The sequence below is a fragment of the Amblyraja radiata genome, chromosome 14 (genome assembly GCF_010909765.2).
Source record: "Amblyraja radiata isolate CabotCenter1 chromosome 14, sAmbRad1.1.pri, whole genome shotgun sequence".
Taxonomy (NCBI): Eukaryota; Metazoa; Chordata; class Chondrichthyes; order Rajiformes; family Rajidae; genus Amblyraja; species Amblyraja radiata.
In genome coordinates, this window is record NC_045969.1 from 56,803,191 (window position 1) to 56,825,429 (window position 22,239).

Sequence of the window (22,239 nt, forward strand, 5' to 3'; positions counted from 1 at the left end):
GATAGGCAAGGTTTGGGCCATAGGAGGACAAATGGGACTAGCTTTGATGGGGCATCTCGATCGGCATGGTCAAGTTGAGCTGAAGGGCCAACTTTGATTCTTCTCACAGAAAAGGGCAATGCAATCAATTGCTGAATGCACATGATCACCAGATTCTGAAGAACCATAAGAACCTTTCTGTAGGACACTACATTACAGTATGAGAGCAGTCGAGGAAGCAAGAACCATTGTTTGCATACTCTGAAGATCTCGATGATTTTGTGGCAGCAGCATGTTTCACATTTAGGGAATCTTCTCTTCTTATGTGTGCAGTCATGAATAGGGAGAGTTCTTATTCAATCATTCTGGGCACAGTGTGCGAAATAAAACTTTCACAGTGGATGAAGTGAAACTGCTCTTAAAGCTCCACGAATATCTGTTGACAATAATTGTCAAGATCTTTGCGGAAAATTTGACTTTTCAATTTGAGAAAAATTGAATTATGCTCACTGGAGTTTAAAAGGATGGAGGGGAATCTTATTTAGACATACAAGATTGTAAATGCGACTGATGGGAGTATATGCCAAGAGTTTTTTTGCTTTCTCTGCTGAATTAGAATTAGAGACCAAAGCCTCGGGATAAATGGTCAGCCACTTGGCACTGAGCAGAAGAGAAATGTATTTTCACTGTAAGAGAGAGATTTGCAAATCCTTGGAATTCTTTACCTCAGTCATTGAATATATTGAAGATTGAGCAGAAGGAATCAGAGATTCAGGAATAAGGCATGGATTTAGAGATGGTCTCATTGAATAGTGAAGCTGACACTCCTATTTCCACTAATTATGATCTTTAATTATGTTCTGTGCATCCAGTCGAGGACTGAAATCTTGGCAACAACGGCATATTTCCACATTTCAACGTGGAGTTTTCAAGACAATGTGGATACCTTGCATGACTGAAAAGGCTACAAGCCTGATGAAACTCTGGACACCACTGCTCAAGTACTGAGTCCCCCAAATACAGCAGAGCACTCCATATCATGATACTTTTTTGATGGTGTGGGAAGCAATTCAAGTATTGAAATTAAATGTAATTGTCACCTTTACAATTATTGGCAAAGCAGTTCCCACTCTCTTGCCAGACACCAATAGGTAAGAGTCCATGATCTTGTGATGCTGCCTGACTACTGAGTTTCTCCCCCAAACTAGCAGCTGCAACTCTTTGTGTCTAGATCCATTAGGAAGCTTTGAGAGGACTACAAGTTTTCAATGATCCAGAACGTCATTAACTGTTTGCACACCTCATTTATAAACATGTTATCAAACAATGAGGGGGTTTTACAGGCAGGGATTAGATTGTGCCACTAGAGGTCTTCTTGCAGCATGGAGCCCATTCTCCCTCACAGGATGCTTATCAGTTGCAGAAGGTCAGTGAAATCACTCCTCTGTATCATGAATGTGTGCAGATCAGTAGGGACCATGGGCAGTGAAGCTGAGCAGTGTCTACATTCAGCAAAACCCTAGTCGTTAACCAACATCTTTCAACTGCCGCTTCCCAATCTACTGAGGTTTTTCAGCTACTTTTATTTTTGATTCGTTACATAAATCTTTGGATTAATTATTTGCTGCTTGAGTTTTCTAATGCAACTTAGTGCTTCTGCTACAATTTAATTGTAAGTACCAGCCATATATTTTTGCTATTAAACTCAGCATAATACAAACTATTATTGCAAAAATGTCTGTTTTAATCTGCCTCTGCCACAATGAATGGTCATGGAAAGTTGAGATAACACAAATTTGAATAGCATGAGTACATAACTGTTCTGGTCATACTCACAAAAATTACTTACTGTCAATTTGCCTTGCATTTGCCTATTTATCAAAACATCTTGAATGCTTTGCTAGATCATAATGTTATCAATTTTACATTGTAAGTAGGAACCCTATTCTGAAAATAGCTTTGCATGCTCCTCAACCATCAGGCTCTTGAATATTACACAGCACTAATCACCACCTCAACAGTTATGCCCTACTACGGATTTTATTTTGGTTGCACTATGGACTTGGGTTTTAGGTTATGGTCTGGTTACCTAGTATTACTGATTATTAATTTATTGTATTATTGTTAATTACGTATTGATTTATGTGTTTTACATTAATGGCCTTGTAAAGTTGCAGCAAGTATTAATTTAATTGTTCCATTGCTGGAACAAATAACAATTGAACATTCTGGAAATATTAATTTTCTCCATTTTAAAGACCATGACATATTTTCATCAAAACACTCAGAGCAGTGACATTTTTTGAAACGGGACAACATGCATTAATCAATTACTTCATTATTTGGAAAGGAGAAGTTATCCTTAGGGGAACAAAAACATTAAATCTTTAAATAATTCTGCACAGGCCATCAACAACTTTCTGCAGAGACTTACACTCTCTTGTGTAACTCATACCATTTGGACAGCTATCATACAAATCACAAATTTGCGTACATACGTAAGGTAGAAAGTTGTAAAAGATTTTGATAGACACAGTCTAAATAAACTTTAATCAAACAGGTGATTTCATTCTTTTCCAACAAAAAAATATACTTACCTCATCATAATATAATCTAAACTCTGCCCTCTTTGACCTCACATCCCACAATACAACCGTTCCATTTTCAAACCCCATGAGGAGCTGCAAAATAAAATTAAAGATTCAATTCTGGATAAATATACTTACTTCAAATCTAATATGAGTGCACAATGTATTCTGATTATTTAAGTTTCACAGTGCAGCCCTGTCCCTTTATATATTAGTAGCACAGTTTCAAAATGTGTATGATTAGATACTTTGCCAACGTATATGAAAAGGTTTTAAATATATAAAAGATACATGGTGGGATACTTGACTGTAGGTTGTAGCTTGTATTTCTTCTCAAGCAGGCTTTCTCTAGTGGTAAAGTATCAATTGATAAGAGAGAAACAAGCCCAGGCTTGTCTTAGGTTGATGTATATTGAGACAATGACTAAATGCCTTTGGAATGCCTTGTCCTGAAAGTACCATCAGATAAGAGACAGATGCCTTTGAAATGTCTTGTCTTGGAAGTACCACTGATAAGATGTATTTGAACTGTCTGGTCCTGAAGGTGCTGTCGTGATGTATATTGACTGCATCTTGTGACCATGGTTAAATGACTTTGGAATATGTCCACATGGCATAGAAACTAATGCCTTTGAAATGTGTCTACCAATTGATAAGAGAGACAACCAACTGATAAGAGACAAATTCAAACTTGTCCTGTAGTGATGTATATTGGCTGCATCTTGTGACCATGACTAAATGCCTTTGGAATGTAACTAAGTGACACTCAGTATAAAACACCATGCAAATCTTTGTTCATTGGAGTGGTGTTTTTGGGGGCAGTCAAGTGTCTGTTGCTTACTTGACTCTGTACCCCTGACACTCCTGCCGGCTGATGATTCAGTAAAGCTTGAGTTGGTTTACCTAACCCATTGTGAGTTGTCTGTTTTTAAGAAAAGGAACTTTATCCTTGGCGTAGTCGGCAGGATCTCGCTGGGACTGTCAACGGATGACTGTGTAAGAGGCTGCAGAGTGACAGGGAGAAAACTGAGCTCTAGTCGGACCATTTGAGACCGAACTCCCGTAGAAGCTCCCGGGAACATCTGTGGTCCTTCGTCAGAGGTTGATCTGGTTCCCCGTCAAGGTCCTTAATACAGACAACGACGGTAAGACCAATTGTGTATGTTTTTGCTACCAAGAGAGTAGTCGGTTATTGGGCATGGCAAACTAAAAAGGTTTGGCGTTCACAAAGTAGTCGGGCTGAGAGAGACTCGCGGCGATGGGGAATAATCTGGATAATAATTACGGGGGAACGCCTGTCCAACATATGCAGTATTTGAATCCAAAAAGTGGCACGAGATAAGAGCATTAACATTTACACTGTTCCAATTTACCAAGCTAGTGGGAGAAATGGGACTGGATTAAAGTATTACCCTTAGCATTATTTGAAATGACAGTAACGCCCCATAGTGCTACGAAGTTATCCCTGGCAGAATTTATCTACGGTAAACCTCTACGAACCCCATTGGGAGCAAGCATCACTTCTGAAGGAACCTTGGATTTACACGCATTAAACGATGAAATAACCTATGATCAGCGGGTCACCCATATTCTGTCAGCATTACATCAACAGGTAAAGGATGGTGACCAGAGCAAAATAGTCCAACCAGTGACTACGTACTTATAAGAAATTGGGACCGCAAGAAACTCGACCCCCGCTGGAACAGGCCATACCAGGTGCTGCTGACTACACCGACAACAGTGAAGTTTGAAAACCACCCATCTCTCCGAATGCAAGAAGATTGGACGCAAGAATGGCACGGGTGTTGCTCGTTCTGCTGACTGTCCTAACCATGGCCTAAGTAGCATGGACTAATACCTATCTGTCTATGAGCTTGCCGTATGGGCACATGGGACTGAATGTTGGGTGTAAGGAAGGAATTCCCCTGGTCCCCATTCCACTAAACCTTACCGAGAGACTAGCACTGAGGTGCTTCTGTAACTCCATTAAAAATGTCCTGCCTAAAAATCATACGGATAACAAATAACAAAAACGAAACAATAAACATCACCTACGGAGGCCCGAGGTACAATAACTTTATGGGATGGTACACCCCTCCCTTTAAACGAGATTGGAAATTAAACATGACTGCAGATAGCAAGAGATCCGCACAGGCCAGTTAATACTACCTGTCTTTGCCACAACCAAGGCACCGGTATATTTTTGGGAAACAGTACGTGCATGACAACCCAGTCAGCCACCATTGTCGGCCCACCCCGACCGGTTAATGACACATATTTTGCATGTGGACCCTGGGCCTACCCATGGTTACCAGGAATGCCGCCGGCAGACGGGGCAACTTGGGAACGACTAAAAGGACCCCATCACTGGACAGGGTGTTGTTATGTTGCATATGTGGTCCCACACATGAGAAGCATGAACCCGTTACACCAGCACACGGGGATTTCCAAGTGAAGCCTAACGAAGGTTGAGCAATTTTTTATGATCTTCTTCCCATCCCATCCTATGGTATGGTAGTATCACGGGAACTCATTAATATGGCCTCCGCTATGGAGACACGTGCTAATGCCACTGCCTGAGTGCAACCCAGAAGGAGTTAACAGCTGAGATAGTAGCTATGAGAACTGTAGTATTAAACACAATGGACCTAGATTTTATCCTAGCAGTAAAAGGAGGGACTTGCGCTATAATTGGCCGAGAATGTTTACTTTTATCCCCGATGCTTCCTCCAACATTACCGATTTGGTCGCTCACATCAGAATGGAAGTGGTTAAAATAAAGAAGGTAGGAGCTGATTCCATGATTATAGCTCTGGGGGAGGTTGGTGGTCATTAATATGTTTGAAAGGACTGGGGGAATTATTGTCCACTATGGATTGATTATATTACTAATTGTACTCTTAATGTGTCCGTTGCGATGCTTATGGCCTTTCTTATGTACTCGGCGAGGACTGTAATTGTTTATCATCAAAATGATAAGAGGAGGGAATGAAAAAGTTAAATGCTTTTAAATATATAAAAGATACTTGACTGTAGGTTGTAGCTTGTATTTCTTCTCAAGCAGGCTTTCTCTAGTGGAAAAGTACCAATTGATAAGAGAGAGAGACAAGCCCAGGCTTGTCTTAGGTTGATGTATATTGAGACAATTACTAAATGCCTTTGGAATGTCTTTACCATCTGATAAGAGACAGATGCCTTTGAAATGTCTTGTCTTGGAAGTACCAACTGATAAGATGCATTTGAACTGTCTGGTCCTGAAGGTGCTGTAATGATGTATATTGACTGCATCTTGTGACCATGACTAAATGCCTTGGAATGTGACTAAGTGACACAGTATAAAACACCATGCAAATCTTTGTTCATTGGGGTGGTGCTTTTGGGGGAAGTCAAGTGTCTGTTGCTTACTTGACTCTGTATCGCTGACACTCCTGCCAGCTGATGATTCAGTAAAGCTTGAGTTGGTTTACCTAACCCATTGTGAATTGTCTGTGTTGAAGAAAAGGAACTTTATCATATAAGATGAGAGAAGATGTACTCACAGACATTTTAAATGAGAGATAATATTTATAGTCAATGGAGCCTCTATAAAATACTAACAATAGAATTGATTGATTATTTTAAAATACATTGGGTGCTTGATTTACTGAGATCTGTTTTAGTAGCTAATGAATTAGATGTGCAATGTTTCAAAGTTCTGCTCTGTCAGTTTAAAAGGTTTGCACTTCCAGGTTCAAAAAGCTGGCCTCCGGAAAATGCAGGAAAGTACATTAATAGTGCATTAACAGAGTACAGGATGAGTATATTAAAAAGTGATTAAACCTTTCAAGCTTGAAAAAGCTTATTTATGCAGTATTGTATCCGAGAATCATGATGTGTTGTAAACATGTCACCAAAGACCTGTAAATGGAAATGTGTAGTTGACCAGTGAATAGGAACGTGGAATGCATAATAAACTGGAAATAAATGCCACTGTAGAATAACACAAAACAAACAAAACATAGTATTTAAATAAAGAATGGGGTAAGTATTATGAAAGATGTTCAATTCCTTTTAATACACTTAATACAAATGATATTTCAAATCATACTTAACTTTGTTTTTCTGTTCTCCACAGATGTTTTTCCTACCATACTGAATAATTGACAATTGATTATCACAGCTATACTTTATTCATCTGCCCAATCTGCATGCCACTTACAAGATTGGCTATTATTTATCATCTTTATTATATATCACATTTAGATTAGTTTATTTTACCTTTGTGAAATGCCTTGATTTTTGTTTTAATGTGGAGGTGACCATGTATTACTGTTAAATTTGCCAGCATTAAAATGCTGGCAACCCTCAGATGATTGAACAGTTCATGCCTACATTCAGCAAGAGCCGGATAACATTCAGATAAGATAATAAATGCAACATTTGCATCACAAAAGTGCCAGACAATGTTTGATAACGATGAGAAAGCACTGAACTACCTGTCGTTGACTCCTACTCAGTGATTAACCATAATGTTGCATGCAAGAATGGAAAGGATAATTCTTAAACAAGGCAGGGGTTACATGATGGAAATCAATAGAGCAGAACCATGGGAAACAGGATCCTAAATTCCATTCCAGTTAATATCTAGCAGAGAATATTTGACAGGCTGGGACCAAGTAACAAAAGATTTGAGGACCATCCAAGAAGTCATTCGAGCCTTAAACCCAGCAAGTAGAGAGGTCTTGCTGTGGGGATACGGTCAACCACATTTCCAACCATTCAATAATAAAGCTGTTCACAGGTGCTGACAGCAAGACCAAGACAATATTCAGGCATAACTTTATGTCTACAGTCCAGGAAGAAAAGGCTCAACCTATCCAGCCTGTCATATAATTCAAACCCTCCAGACCCAGCATTTTTTTAATACATTTCCAATTGAATGACTTCCGTCCTACAGCGGGGCAACCAGAATTGCAGCCAGTACTCCAAATGTAGCCCTACCAATGTCTTGTACAGCTGCAACATGATGACCCAACTCCTGCACTCAATATACTGACCGATGGAGCCAAGCATGCCAAGAGACTTCTTCACCACCCTGTGGACCCTTGGTCTCTCTGCTCTACCACATCCCCAAGGGCCAACCATTTACTGTGCATGTCCGCCCTGGTTTGTCCTACTAAAATACAACACCTGACATTTAAATGACTTAAGCTCCATCTGCTTTCCACCACCCATTGGTCTAGTTAATCAAAATCCCCTTGTACTCTCTGATAACTTTCTTCACTGTCCACTATACAACCAATGTTAGTGTCATCCGCAAACATAAAACATATCACCTATATTCTCACCAAAATTGTTAATATAAATAACGATCAACAGTTAACCCTTACAGCAGGCCTCGTCTGAAAAACAACCCTACACCACAACCTTGTGTCTTCTATCTTTATGCCAAATTTGTATCCAATTGGCTAGCTTTCCTTGGATCTCATGAGTTGTAACTTTGCCGACGAACCTAGCATGCAGTCTCTTGTCAATGGTCCTGCTAAAGACTATGTAGACAACATCTACCACACTGCCCTCACAGTCTTCTTCATTGACTCTTCAAATAAAAACTCCAGTTGACACTATTTCGCACTCGCAATGCCATGTTCGCGATCCCTGTCCTTCCAAATGCCTGAAGATACTGTCTCATAGAAACATTGAAAATAGGTGCAGGAGGAGACCTTTCGGCCCTTCGAGCCAGCACCGCCATTCATTGTGATCATGGCTGATCGTCTCCTATCAATAACCCGTGCCTGCCTTCTCCCCATATCCCTTGACTCCACTAGCCCCTAGAGCTCTATCTAACTCTCTCTTAAATCCATTCAGTGACTTGGCCTCCACTGCCCTCTGTGGCAGGGAATTCCATAAATTCACAACTCTCTGGGTGAAAAAGTTTTTTCTCACCTCAGTCTTAAATGACCTCCCCTTTATTCTAAGACTGTGGCCCCTGGTTCTGGACTCGCCCAACGTTGGGAAAAAATTTGGGACATTTTTTCCTGCATCTAGCTTGACCAGTCCTTTTATAATTTTATATGTTTCTATAAGATTCCCCCTCATCCTTCTAAACTCCAGTGAATACAAGCCTAGTCTTTTCAATCTTTCCTCCTAGAATTCCCATCAATAACTTACCCACCACTGATGTAACGCTCACCAGTCTGTGGTTCCAAGGCTTTCCCTTCATCCTTTCATAAATAGAGGCATGACGTTAGCCACCTCCCAGCACGTCACCAGTGGCGATTGATGAAACAAATATCGCTGCCAGAGTCCATGCAATTTTCATTCCTAACTACCCACAATGTCCTTGAATACACCTGACACCATCCATGATGCCAGCCTGTTTGACTAGAACCTCAAGCATCACCCAACCATAGATTTCTTTAAACACAGTAGATTAAGTGAGTACAGATACTGCTTTCTTGTCTAAAGCATTTAAAAGTATGAATGCCATTATCCCGAGTCTGGGTTAAAACATTGCCATAGAGTAGGAGAGCCGGAGGAACCAGAATCTTCAGTTTAAACCTGCAACTGCAGTTCCTTCCTGCACCTTTTGACAGCTCCACTGCGAAATCTCCACAGGTATGCCTACTTTGAAGTTCTCTTCTCTCCGACGAGAGTTCTGCAACATCCTCTCGCTGCTCCCGGTGTGATTCCTCCTGCTCTCCGACTCAGTCTCTTTTAACCTAGACTCGTTACCATAGGAATGTGTGTTTTCTCGATGCTTGCCTGTGCCTCCATCTTCTATCATTGTTACTTTTTTGCACATCTTGCATTCATTTGGTCTATATCTCCCGTTTCCCTTTCCTCTAACTCTCAGTCTGAAGAAGGTTCGCAACCCGAAACATCATCTATTCCTTTTCTCCAGAGAAACTGTCTGACCTGCTGAGTTACTCCAGCTTTTTGTGTATCTCTTGGGAATTAAAAGTGTTTACTGTTCTACTTTTCTCTCTTAATTAATCCTTTGATCCTCGTTTGCTTAGTTCTAAACTGTTTCCTAATCCTCGGGCCATTTTTTATATAACCTCCTTGATTCTAACTTCCCATGTAAGCCACAAATATGCCACCCTTTGCATTTTATTTTAATGCCAAATAACAATTAACAAATGTTGTAGTTCTTCCATGCACTCCTCAAATGTTTGCCATGATCACAGTTGCACCCTTATTGCACATGCTTCATTTTCCTTTTTAATTCCAACATCAACCCGATGATAAAGTACAGATCCGTGGGTCTGTATAATGCCCTGTATAATCTGAAATATCTTGGCTCTACCCATACAGATTCCACAACCTCTAACTATGAAAAACTAATTTTGGGTATGTTGCTTGGCATTCTATTAAATAATTACTTAAAAGTTCCAAAATTATGTTTTGATTTTTTAATGATACTTCGGTTTAACTCTTAAACGATCCAATCTCCAGTTTGCTCTCTGTAAACTGGCAATTACGAAACTGGAACTACTCTCCCTTTGCTCTGCTGTTTGCCACAGTTCTTCTGTGGATTGGCTGCAAGGTCAATAGCATCACAGTTGCTAGGTGTTAAAATCCATGGTCACTGGTACCTGACTGCAGCTGACACCAAGAAAACAGAAATTCATGCCAAAAATTCATACCACTGGGCAAGATTTAAGTGTCAGCTGCAAAATATATATAATACTACACAGATATTAGGACAGTACAGCACACGAACAGCCCATTATGTCTGCTCTGATCATAATGACAATCTAAATGATCCCATCTGCCGGCACATAGTCCCTACCTCTCTATTCCCTGTCTATTCATGTGTCTGTTCCAATGCCAGAAATAATTGATACTGTGACATTGATATTTGTTTACAAGATTCAAGAGTCTAAATAACTCTTCTGCTCCTGCACAGAAAAAAACAGTATTTCAAAAAAAATAATGGTTTTATTTTTCTTTCTTACTTACTTTCCCCTCGTCCCTTGGGCTGTCACTTAAATGAACAACAGGGCCAGGATGAATTTTTGTAGACCTGCAAAAGAATATATAATTTTCTTAACAAAAATAATTGAAAAGTAAAATTGAAGAAACATTGAAACACCCATATAAGTATGTTGTTTGGAAGATTACTAGTTTGTGATTCTATTTGATAGGAGCTCTTTCATGAAAAATCTCTTCTTGCCATCTCAATTCAAATGAATCAATTAGAAGATAATCTTAGTCAGAACAAAAGCTGTACAAGAGATCGCTATGGAACCGTACATGGAATACAGAGTTGGGTGCTGATAAAGATCAGCAAATCTCCTCGAGCAGCATTGCCACTTGCATCTGAAAACAAGGGAAATCAAGTCGGCTTTTGCCTCTTTCTGCCTCATGACAACTCTGAACCAACAATTATTGCCAGCCTAGGTACTCCACCTGCCTCCAGAGGGAAGCTCTCAAGACTATAGGGCCTGTCCCACTTACGGGATTTTTTTTCGGCGACTTGCCGGCACCCGTCATAGTCGCAGTAGGTCGGCGAAAATTTTCAGAATGTTGAAAATCCAGCGGCGACCAGAAAAAGGTACGACTCTTTGGGCCACTACTCACGACCAAACAGGCGTCACCCTGGGGTGACGTTTTATGTTATCCCACTTTTGCATCTATTCCCTACACACATTAGATGCAATCTTACAGAGGCAAATTAATGTACAAACCGCCACGTTTTTGGGATGTGGGTGGATACCGGAGCACCCAGAGGAAACCCACAGGGCGAATGTGCATAGAAAACAAAGAAAAATACATGCAGGAGTAGGCCATTCGGCCTTTCCAGCCGGCACCGCCATTCAATATGATCATAGCTCATCATCTAAAATCAGTGCCCTGTTCCTACTTTTTCCCCATATCCCTTGATTCCTTCAGCCCTAAGGGCTAAATCTAACTCTCTCTTAAAAACATCCAGTGAATTGGCCTCCACTGCCTTCTGTGGCAGAGAATTTCACAGATTCACAGCTCTCTGGGTGAAAACGTTTTTCTTCATCTCAGTCCTAAATGGTCTACCCCTTATTCTTAAACTGTGACCCTTGTTTCTGGACTCTCCCAACATCGGGAAAAAGATTCCTGCATCTAGCCTGTCCATTCCTTTAAGAATTTTATATGTTTCTATAAGATCCCCTCTCTTCTTTCTAAATTCCAGTGATTACAAGCCCAGTCGACCCATTTTTCATCATACATGTCAGTTCCATCCCGGAAATTAACTTGGTGAACCTACGCTGCACTCACTCAATACCAATAATGTCCTTCCTCAAATTAGGTGACCAAAACTGCACACAATACTCCAGGTGCGGTCTAACAAGGGCCCTGTACAACTGCAGTAGGACCTCATTGCTCCAAAACTCAAATCCTCTTGCAATGAAGGCCAACATGTCATTAGCTTTCTTCACTGCCTGCTGTACCTGCATGCTTACTTTCTGTGACTGATGTACAAGCATCAGTCACAGAAAGTAAGCATGCACACCCAGGTCTCGTTGCATCACCCCTTTTCCTAATCTGATACCATTCAGATAATAATCTGCCTTCCCGTTCTTGCCACCAAAGTGGGTAACCTCACATTTATCCACATTATACTGCATCTGCCATGCAACTGCCCACTCACCCAACCTATCCAAGTCACCCTGCAGCCTCATAGCATCCTCATCGCAGCTCACACTGCCACCCAGCTTTGTATCATCCGCAAACTTGAAGATGTCACATTTAATTATCTCGTCTAAATCGTTAATATATATTGTAACTAACTGGGGTCCCTGCACCGAGCCTTGCGGCCACTGCCTGCCATTCTGAAATGGACCTGTTAATTCCTACTCTTTGCTTCCTGTCTGCCAACCAGTTTTCTATCCATGTCAATACCCTACCCCCAATACCATGTGCTCTAATTGTGCACGCTAATCTCGTGTGGGACCTTGTGGCAAACTCCACATAGACAGCACCGGAGGTCAGGATCAGTGGCAGCGGCTCAATTAGTTTCACAACTGTGCCACCGTTGTTCTTTATGCGGACAAGACACATATCACTTAGGTACAAAACAGAAAAACAAGTTCTTAATCATTGAATGGCATTTAACGCACTGAGTTTACACGTTTCAAGAGTTATGTAAACTTAACAATAACTAAGCGGAATATTAAATCATTTATTGAAATTTACATTAGACTATCACAGAAGTAATGATCTCAGTTTTGAGTGTCACAGAAGAGCTTTACTAGAAAAGAAGAGAGAGTTGTATGGAGTATGAGGGTTGGAGAGGGACACATAGCAGGTTTGCCAGCGTAATTAAGGATCCAAGAATTAAATCATGAGTACCGGTGCATAAACAAAGCTTGCATTCCTAATATATTGGAAGGGTATAAGGGGAGTCGAAACAACATTTGTAAAGCATTGAGAGTAGATATAAAACTAATTTGGATAGTCTCGTAAATGCTATGCTGATTATGGTGCAGGATTAAATCACTGGTGACTGGAGAGTACCTCCATGATATCTGCTGAATGAGTCAAAAAACCCTTCAGACTAAACTCTCAGAAGGAAAGTAGGGGATATGTGACTTGGCAGTCGCTGCAAGGAGAACAGACCCACAGAGCTGGATGGAAGAAGATCACTGACTTCAAGGTTAATAGAAACATAGAAAATTGGTGCAGGAGTAGGCCATTCGGCCCTTCGAGCCTGCACCGCCATTCGATATGATCATGGCTGATCATCCAACTCAGTATCCTATTCCTGCCTTCTCTCCATACCCCCTGATCCCTTTAGCCACAAGGGCCACATCTAACTCCCTCTTAAATATAGCCAATGAACTGGCCTCAACTACCTTCTGTGGCAGAGAATTCCACAGATTCACCACTCTCTGTGTAAAAAATGATTTTCTCATCTCGGTCCTAAAAGACTTCCCTCTTATCCTTAAACTGTGACCCCCTAGTTGTGGACTTCCCCAACATCGGGAATAATCTTCCTGCATCTAGCCTGTCCAACCCCTTAAGAATTTTGTAAGTTTCAATAAGATGCCCCCTCAATCTTCTGAATTCCAGCGTGTACAAGCCGAGTCTATCCAGTCTTTCTTCATATGAAAGTCCTGCCATCCCAGGAATCAGTCTGGTGAACCTTCTCTGTACTCCCTCTATGGCAAGAATGTCTTTCCTCAGATTAGGAGACCAAAACTGTACGCAATACTCCAGGTGTGGTCTCACCAAGACCCTGTACAACTGCAGTAGAACCTCCCTGCTCTTATACTCAAATCCTTTTGCTATGAATGCTAACATACCATTTGCTTTCTTCACTGCCTGCTGCACCTGCACTACTTTCAATGACTGGTGTACCATGACACCCAGGTCTCGTTGCATCTCCCCTTTTTCTAATCGGCCACCATTCAGATAATAGTCTACTTTCTTGTTTTTGCCATCAAAGTGGATAACCTCACATTTATCCACATTATACTGCATTTGCCGTGCATTTGCCGACTCACCCAACCTATCCAAGTCACCTTGCAGCCTCCTAACATCCTCCTCCAGCTAACACTGCCCCCCAGCTTTGTGTCATCCGCAAACTTGGAGATGTTGCATTCAATTCCCTCATCCAGATCATTAATATAGATTGTAAATAGCTGGGGTCCCAGCACCGAGCTTTGCGGTACTCCACTAGTCACTGCCTGCCATTCTGAAAAGGACCAGTTTACTCCTACACTTTGCTTCCTGTCTGCCAGCCAGTTCTCTATCCACATCAGTAATGAACCCCCTATACCATGTGCTTTAAGTTTGTATACTAATCTCTTATGTGGGACCTTGTCGAAAGCCTTCTGAAAGTCCAGATATAACACATCCACTGGTTCTCCCTTATCCACTCTACTAGTTACATCCTCGAAAAATTCTATAAGATTCGTCAGACATGATTACCTTTCATAAATCCATGCTGACTTTGTCCAATGAATTCACCACTTTCCAAATGTGCTGCTATCCCATCTTTAATAACTGACTCCAGAATTTTCCCCACCACCGATGTTAGACTAACTGGTCTGTAATTCCCCGTTTTCTCTCTCCCTCCCTTTTTAAAAAGTGGGGTTACATTAGCTACCCTCCAGTCCTCAGGAACTACTCCAGAATCTAAAGAGTTTTGAAAAATTATCACTAATGCATCCACTATTTCTGCGGCTACTTCCTTAAGTACTCTGGGATGCAACTTATCTGGCCCTGGGGATTTAGCGGCCTTTAATCCATTCAATTTACCTAACACCACTTCCCGGCTAACCTGGATTTCACTCAGTTCCTCCATCTCATTTAACCCCCGGTCCCTTGCTATTTCCGGCAGATTGTTTATGTCTTCCTTAGTGAAGACAGAACCAAAGTAGTTATTCAATTGGTCTGCCATGTCCTTGTTCCCCATGATCAATTCGCCTGTTTCTGACTGCAAGGGACCTACATTTGTTTTAACTAATCTTTTCCTCTTCACATATCTATAAAAACTTTTGCAGTCAGTTTTTATGTTCCCTGCCAGTTTTCTTTCATAATCTATTTTCCCTTTCCTAATTAAGCCTTTTGTCCTCCTCTGCTGGACCCTGAATTTCTCCCAGTCCTCTGGTAGGCTGCTTGTTCTGGCTAATTTGTACGCTTCATCTTTTGTTTTGATACTATCCCTGATTTCCCTTGTTATCCACGGATGCACTACCTTCCCTGATTTATTCTTTTGCCAAACTGGGATGAACACTTGTTGTAGTTCATCCATGCAGTTTTTAAATGCCTTCCATTGCATATCCACCGTCAACCCTTTAAGAATCATTTGCCAGTCTATCTTGGCCAATTCACGTCTCATACCCTCAAAGTCACCTTTCTTTAAGTTCAGGACCCTTGTTTCTGAATTAACAATGTCACTCTCCATCCTAATGAAGAACTCAACCATATTATGGTCACTCTTGCCCAAGGGGCCACGCACAACAAAACTGCTAACTAACCCTTCCTCATTACTCAATACCCAGTCTAGAATAGCCTGCTCTCTCGTTGGTTCTTCTACATGTTGGTTTAGAAAACTATCCCGCATACATTCCAAGAAATCCTCTTCCTCAGCACCCCTGCCAATTTGATTCACCCAATCTATATGTAGATTGAAGTCACCCATTATAATTGTTTTACCTTTGTTGCACGCATTTCTAATTTCCTGTTTGATGCCATCTCCAACTTCACTACTACTGTTAGGTGGCCGGTACACCACTCCCACTAGCGTTTTCTGCCCCTTAGTGTTTCTCAGCTCTACCCATATCGATTCCACATCCTCCAAGTTAATGTCCTTCCTTTCTATTGCGTTATCTCCTCTCTAACCAGCAACGCTACCCCACCTCCTTTTCCTTTCTGTCTATCCCTCCTGAATATTGAATATCCCTGGATGTTCAGCTCCCAGCCTTGGTCACCCTGGAGCCATGTCTCCGTGATCCCAACTATATCATATTCATTAATAACTATCTGCACATTCAACTCATCCACCTTATTACGAATGCTCCTTGCATTAAGATACAAAGCCTTCAGGCTTGTCTTTACAACACTCTTACCCCTTATACAATTATGTTGAAAAGTGGCCCTGTTTGATTTTTGCCCTGGATTTGTCTGCCTGCCACTTTTACTTTTCACCTTGCTACCTATTGCTTCTACCCTCATTTTACACCCCTCTGCCTCTCTGCTCTTGCACCCATCCCCCTGCCACATTAGTTTAAATCCTCCCCGACAGCACTAGCAAACACTCCCCCAAGGACATTGGTTCCATTCCAGCCCAGGTGCAGACCGTCCTGTTTGTACTGGTCCCACCTCCCCCAGAACTGGTTCCAATGCCCTAAAAAATTGAATCCCTCCCCCTTGCACCATTTTTCAAGCCACGTATTCATCTGCAATATCCTCCTATTTCGACTAATGAATTTATCATATTACGATTCCCCCCAACTACACTCCTGGCCTCCATCAAAAACCTCTGTCCATTACAACAAACCTAACTTTCAGTTCACCGCAATGTATCAGCACTGCCTCAAGCTTCAATCCGATATTTCAGCTCTCAAACACCACACAATGCTATCACACTTCTTCTCACCCAGCAGGACAGTTACAACTGAAGATGGGACCAGCAAACTAGAGGTCAGGGATCAGACTCGGTTGCATGATCTTGTCCAGAGAAGGAAATAGGACTCGCAATCATTGGATGGTAAAGTTCAGGCCACAGAAATGTATAAACAAAACAAAAGGCAGTTACCTGCTGTGAAGGCCTCAATAACATAGCATAGAGCTGATTTAATAATAATAATATATTTTATTGTCATTGCACATATGTGCAACGAGATAGGGTATGCAGCTTCCATCCGATGTCATAACTTAAACAACTAATAAAATTTAGATTTAGATACCCAGAGAACATGGTTTATAAAAAGAACAGTAAAACAGTCAAACAGTCTAAAGTGCAAATGTGTCTGTGCAACGTGATCATCCGAGGGAGACAGTTCATGGGGGTCAGCAGGGCCAGTTCAGAGCAGCTATACCTCTGGGTTGAAGCTGTTCCTGAGTCTGGAGGTGCGGGCGTAGAAGGCCTTGTAAAGTCTGCCGGAGGGTAGGAGTTCGAACAGTCCATTACAAGGGTGTGAGGAGTCTTTATGGATGCTGACGGCCTTCCTGAGGCACTGTGTATTGTAGATGTCCTCCAAGGCTGGTAGCTGTGTCCCAATAATCTTCTGCGCTCTGTGGACGACGCGCTGAAGAGCTCTCCTCTCCGCCTCCGTGCAGCTGAGATATCACACAGAGATGCCATACGTTAGTAAGCTCTCTGTCGTGCAGCGGTAGAAGGTTGTCAGCAGCTGTTGGGGCAGACCAGTCTTTTTCAATGTTCTCAAGAAGAACAGTCGTTGCTGTGTCTTCTTGACCAGTGCAGCGGTGTTAGTGGACCATGTGAGGTCCTCTGAGATGTGAGTGCCCAGAAACTTAAAGCTGGACACTCTCTCCACACTGTCCCCGTAGATGGAGATTAGGGCGTATTCCCCATTATGTGTCCTCCTGAAGTCGATAATCAGCTCCTTGGTCGTGGAGGTTTTTAGGGACAAGTTGGTACGTGAGCACCAGTCCGCCAGGTTCTAAACCTCCGTTCTGTATTTTGTTTCATCACCGTTGGTGATCAGCCCGATCACCGTTGTGTCGGCTGCAAACTTGACGATGGTGTTGGTGTCATATGCAGGAACACAGTCGTGAGTGAAGAGGGAGTAGAGCATGGGGCTCAGTACACAGCCCTGTGGTGTGCCGGTGCTCAGGGTGATAGTGGAGGACAGGTGCGGGCCCAGTCTCACTGCCTGCGGTCGCTCTGTCAGAAGTCGTATTACACACCATTTTAAAGCAATTTGGTATTTCTATCACCCAAAATATGACACTAGTAACTAAATATTGCATTTGGAAAACATTTTTTTCAGAGAAGAAATTGAAAAAAATGCAGCACAATCTTAAAAGTAAAGACTTGTGATTTAGGGGATTTTATCTATGGATGCAGGAATGAAAATTCATAATTCTCCTCCCAAAAGGGCATGTATGTTTGCTTGTGAAATCACAGATCCCATAGAAACATAGAAAATAGGTGCAGGAGAAGGCCATTCGGCCCTTTGAGCCAGCACCGCCATTCATTGTGATCATGGCTGATCGTCCCCTATCAAGAACACGTGCCTGCCTTCTCCCCATATCCCTTGACTCCACTAGCCCCTAGAGCTCTATCTAACTCTAGATAACATAGACAACATCCCTCATTAGGTGAGGATGATGTATGTGGAAGAAAGGTGAGTCACTTGTTCCTAACAAGACACAACATTGCCATCTATCTGACAACTTGGAAGTTTACCCCAGTAGTCTTCTACCTTAAACAATAAACAAGTGCTGGAGGAACTCAGAGGGTCAGGTAGCATCTGTGGAGGGAAAGGGTAGACAACATTTCCATTGCAGTCTGAAAGGTCCCGACCCAAAACATTGTCTGTCTATTCCCTCCACGGAAGCTGCCTGACACACTGAGTCCTTGCAGCGCTTTGTTTTAGCATCTGCAGTTTCCTGTGTCTCTATAGTCTTCTACCTCAGGCTGGTTCACAGAATTGAGCTTATCTTCCACTCTCCTGTTGTGGGTTCTGAGGTGGCTCATCAGGTTAGCATGAGAGTAGCAGATTCTTTCATGGATAGGAAAGGAGGAGGCTGGTGGGGTGAGTGTGTAGCTGGTTTGTGAGGTGCTGTGCTCCACCCACTACCTACACAGTCCGTGAAAATATTGAGGAAAATCCTTCTACTGGCTGCAGCTGTATCTCAGATAGATAGCGTGTGTGATGGGGGTCGTTCATTTGTTGGTGTACTAAAGCAAGGGCAGTGAGGATGTACATTCATCAGATGCTCTGCAGCAGTTCAAGCCAGTGATTCGCCAGCAACTTCTCCAAGACTATTAGGGAAAGGCAATAGATTCTGGTATTGCTATAAACACTGCAATCAATAAATGGGTGAAAAGAAAAAGAGCTTGTACTCAGATCAATCATCTTCTTCTTCTTGCGTATGGTGTGCACAGCCTAAAGTTGTAGATCAAGAGTAGACATCCAGGCCAGGACAGTATCAGTTACTGGGTGGATGGCTTTGATGCCACCAGGGAAAGGCCTCAGTGAGCCGTCATTCACGATGTGTGGGATGGTCTGGTTTGGATGTCCGCAGTCGCAAGCAGGGCTGTCTGTCATCCCCCACTTATGCAGGTGATGGGCTGTTCTTGCATGGAGGGTGCGGATTCTGTTCAGGGTGAGCCATTGCTTGCTATGGAGGTCAAAACCTGGTGGTTTCACTGTGGGGTCTGTGGTGACCTCTCTGTTGTTGGTGTTGACATCTTTCCAGGCTCTGCGCCACTCAGTCTTGGAGTCAAAGTCTTCCAGGGATTTAACGGCAGACCCGAAGGGTTTGCAGGACTTCAGGCGCATGTTGGGCAGAATGTTCAAGTCAGCATGGATGGGAAAGCCATGATGTAACTGATGAGAGGACAGACTCAGAAGCCAAATGCTTAATTCTGTCTCTATATTTGCTTATTGGATTATTTGAAAAAATCTTTAACCTCAAAATCTTTCTGTCCAACCAACAAAAATGCACCCCATTTTGTGCAACATTCAGAGCTCTTCTCCAGACATAGCACAAGTTGTAGCTATAAAGATTAAAGTTACCTGTGCAGACTGAGTTGTCAATTCCCAAACTACTGTTAATACCTGGGGCTTTACTGCACACTCCCATATTTTTTATTTTTTGTGCTTAGTAAAATTTATTCTCTCTTTCGCTAAGCAAACTAGAAATTGTTCGATGCATTGATGGAGAGGAAAGGGTAGGCGAGGAGGTGAGTAGATGGGAGATTGTACAGGTGGACGAGAGGAAATCAGTGAGATGGTTGCAAAAAATAAAATCACCATAATCATGAAGGATCCTGGATAACCACTGACAGATTCCCTGGAGGTAGCATTGTTAAGGACAGACCGCTGATGCAACACACCTTAAACTCTCTGGGTAAGGTCTGCTTTTGCAGGTGAAGCCTGCACAGTTTGTAAATTACTTTTGTGTGATAAATTATATGGATCAATAATTGTCTTTCACATGCTGATTGACATCACCACCCATGGCCAATTCCTTCCAGAGAACTGCACTGCAATTTAAAAAAGTACACTAGAATTTTTTATCATAAACATTGATTTCATTCAATGCACAATATAATTATATCAGAGACCTAATCAGGCATGAAAATGCAATTAAGTTTGACAAAATTTGATTGCACAGGGAATGAGAATGTTATGCTAAGCAATAGAATGCTTCTAGGCCAGTTTTCTGGAAATTATAGTTGTTCTCCACTAGGCTGGGAATTTCTCACCACACCTCTTCAGCAACCAATTACTGTCAATCCCACTCTGCCCTGGATTCAGCTCCCTCAACACTACATCAACTTTATTTCTCCCTTAGTGCTAAATCGTCTTTGATTTGACAACCCAAATTTCCACCGACCCTGGTTGTGTGGCAATAAATTATATCTATCTATCTATCTATTTGCTGCTCTCCACTAACTTTGGTTGCAACAGCCTCATAAACCTTGCCATGGCAGTCCTACACTCCTTAAACCCCTGTCCCACGGTACGAGTTCATTCCAAGAGTTCTCCCGAATTTGCCACGATTCGAACTCGGAGATTTATGGTAATGGCCACTTGTGTTGAAAAATCTTCACGAGTCTTCCTGTGCTTACCTGCCGTTAGCGAGTCTTCCCGAGTACCTGCAGTTAGCGCTAAGAGACGTCCCCGAGCTCCGACGTACCCACTACGTTCATTCTCCGTGCTTACCACGAGTTTGATTATTTTTAAACTTGGGAGAGTTCTTGGAATGAATTTGTATAACCCTATAACCCTCAAAACAGTTGCTGCACAGCTCAGATATCTCATCAGGACTGATCAACGTATTTACCTTTCATAGCCTCCTGGCTCCCAGGTCTCCTTGTTCAAATTCCCTATTCTATCTTGTCTTTTACAATAAGAATGACATTTATTGATGTTAATTTTGTAGACTAACACTGCTGAGGAAGAGTGTAGGAAGGAACTGCTGGTTTAAAACGAAGATAGACACAAAAACCCAAAGTAACTCAGCGGGTCAGACAGCATCTCTGGAGAAAAGGAATAGGTGACGCTTCAGGTCCAGATCCTTCTTCAGCCTGAGAGTCAGGGGAAAGCGAAACGAGTTTTCAAGAGAGTTAGATTTAGCAAAGAGAATCAAGGGATATGAGAAAAAAGCCGGAACGGGGTACTGATTTTGGATGATCAACCATGATCATTTTGAATGGCTGTGCTGATTCGAAGAGCTGTGCTGACTTTTTTTTAGCATCTCTTCTACGATTTGGTTTCCAGGCTTGCTCTGAATTGCCTAATGTTTGCCAATGTAACCCAAATCTTTCTGTGTACATTTGCATGCATGTTTTGGCTACTATTCTGGACTCTCATACCTTATGATGTGGTACAATGTTAATCAGTTGAAGCATTGGCTCTGCTTCTTCACAAATGCTGCCTGACATCCTATTTTCTAAATTTTCTATATTTTTTCCCACTACTCTATATGTTTCTATTATTTGTTTTTAGGCCCGTAGTTCCTCCTTCCTCATACCCCTCCCAGCAACCAAATAAGCTACCGCTTTGCATGAGAATTCCTTAACTGAAGCGTTGTGGAGCTGTGGAATTCACTTCCAAGATTAAAGGCTTAAGACAGAAACAGTATAGCCACTGACACCAGACTTGACAGATGGACAAAGAAAATGCGGGAACAGAAAAGTGATTAGAACTATTTGCTTTAAGTGCAAATGCCAAGGACTATTTCAATGTTCCCATCTTTTGCATTTCTATTTACATGTCACCCATGAACATGTCAACATCTCAGTCAACATCTGCATACCTGGTCTTCCTATTAGTGCTTGTTGATAAAAAATAGTGCTACCTAATAACTGATCAGTTTTCCAAGGTCACCCAAAATCATCTTCAATTGTCACACTGGAGATTAACTAGCTAGTACCAGTGGTATACACATACACTGAGGTTCCTGGTGGAAACATACTGTGAAAACCAATAAACAGGTGTGATTGAATGGATCAGCCTCCTCAAAAAGCTGCAAATTTTCATCCGATGCACACTTGAGCTTACAC

General features: G+C 42.0%; 1 protein-coding gene across 3 annotated transcripts in view; it reads right to left on the reverse strand.

Moving 5' to 3' along the window:
* The window catches only part of stxbp5l (syntaxin binding protein 5 like), a 221,755-nt gene that overhangs the window by 105,810 nt on the left and 93,706 nt on the right, over window positions 1-22,239 (reverse strand). For all 3 annotated transcript variants that reach the window (XM_033033427.1, XM_033033425.1, XM_033033426.1), the window contains exons 6-7: window positions 10,512-10,575; window positions 2,577-2,660 (exon numbers count right to left, since the gene is read on the reverse strand). In XM_033033427.1, the coding sequence (XP_032889318.1) occupies window positions 2,577-2,660; window positions 10,512-10,575 (148 nt within the window). The remainder of the gene's footprint in view (window positions 1-2,576; window positions 2,661-10,511; window positions 10,576-22,239) is intronic.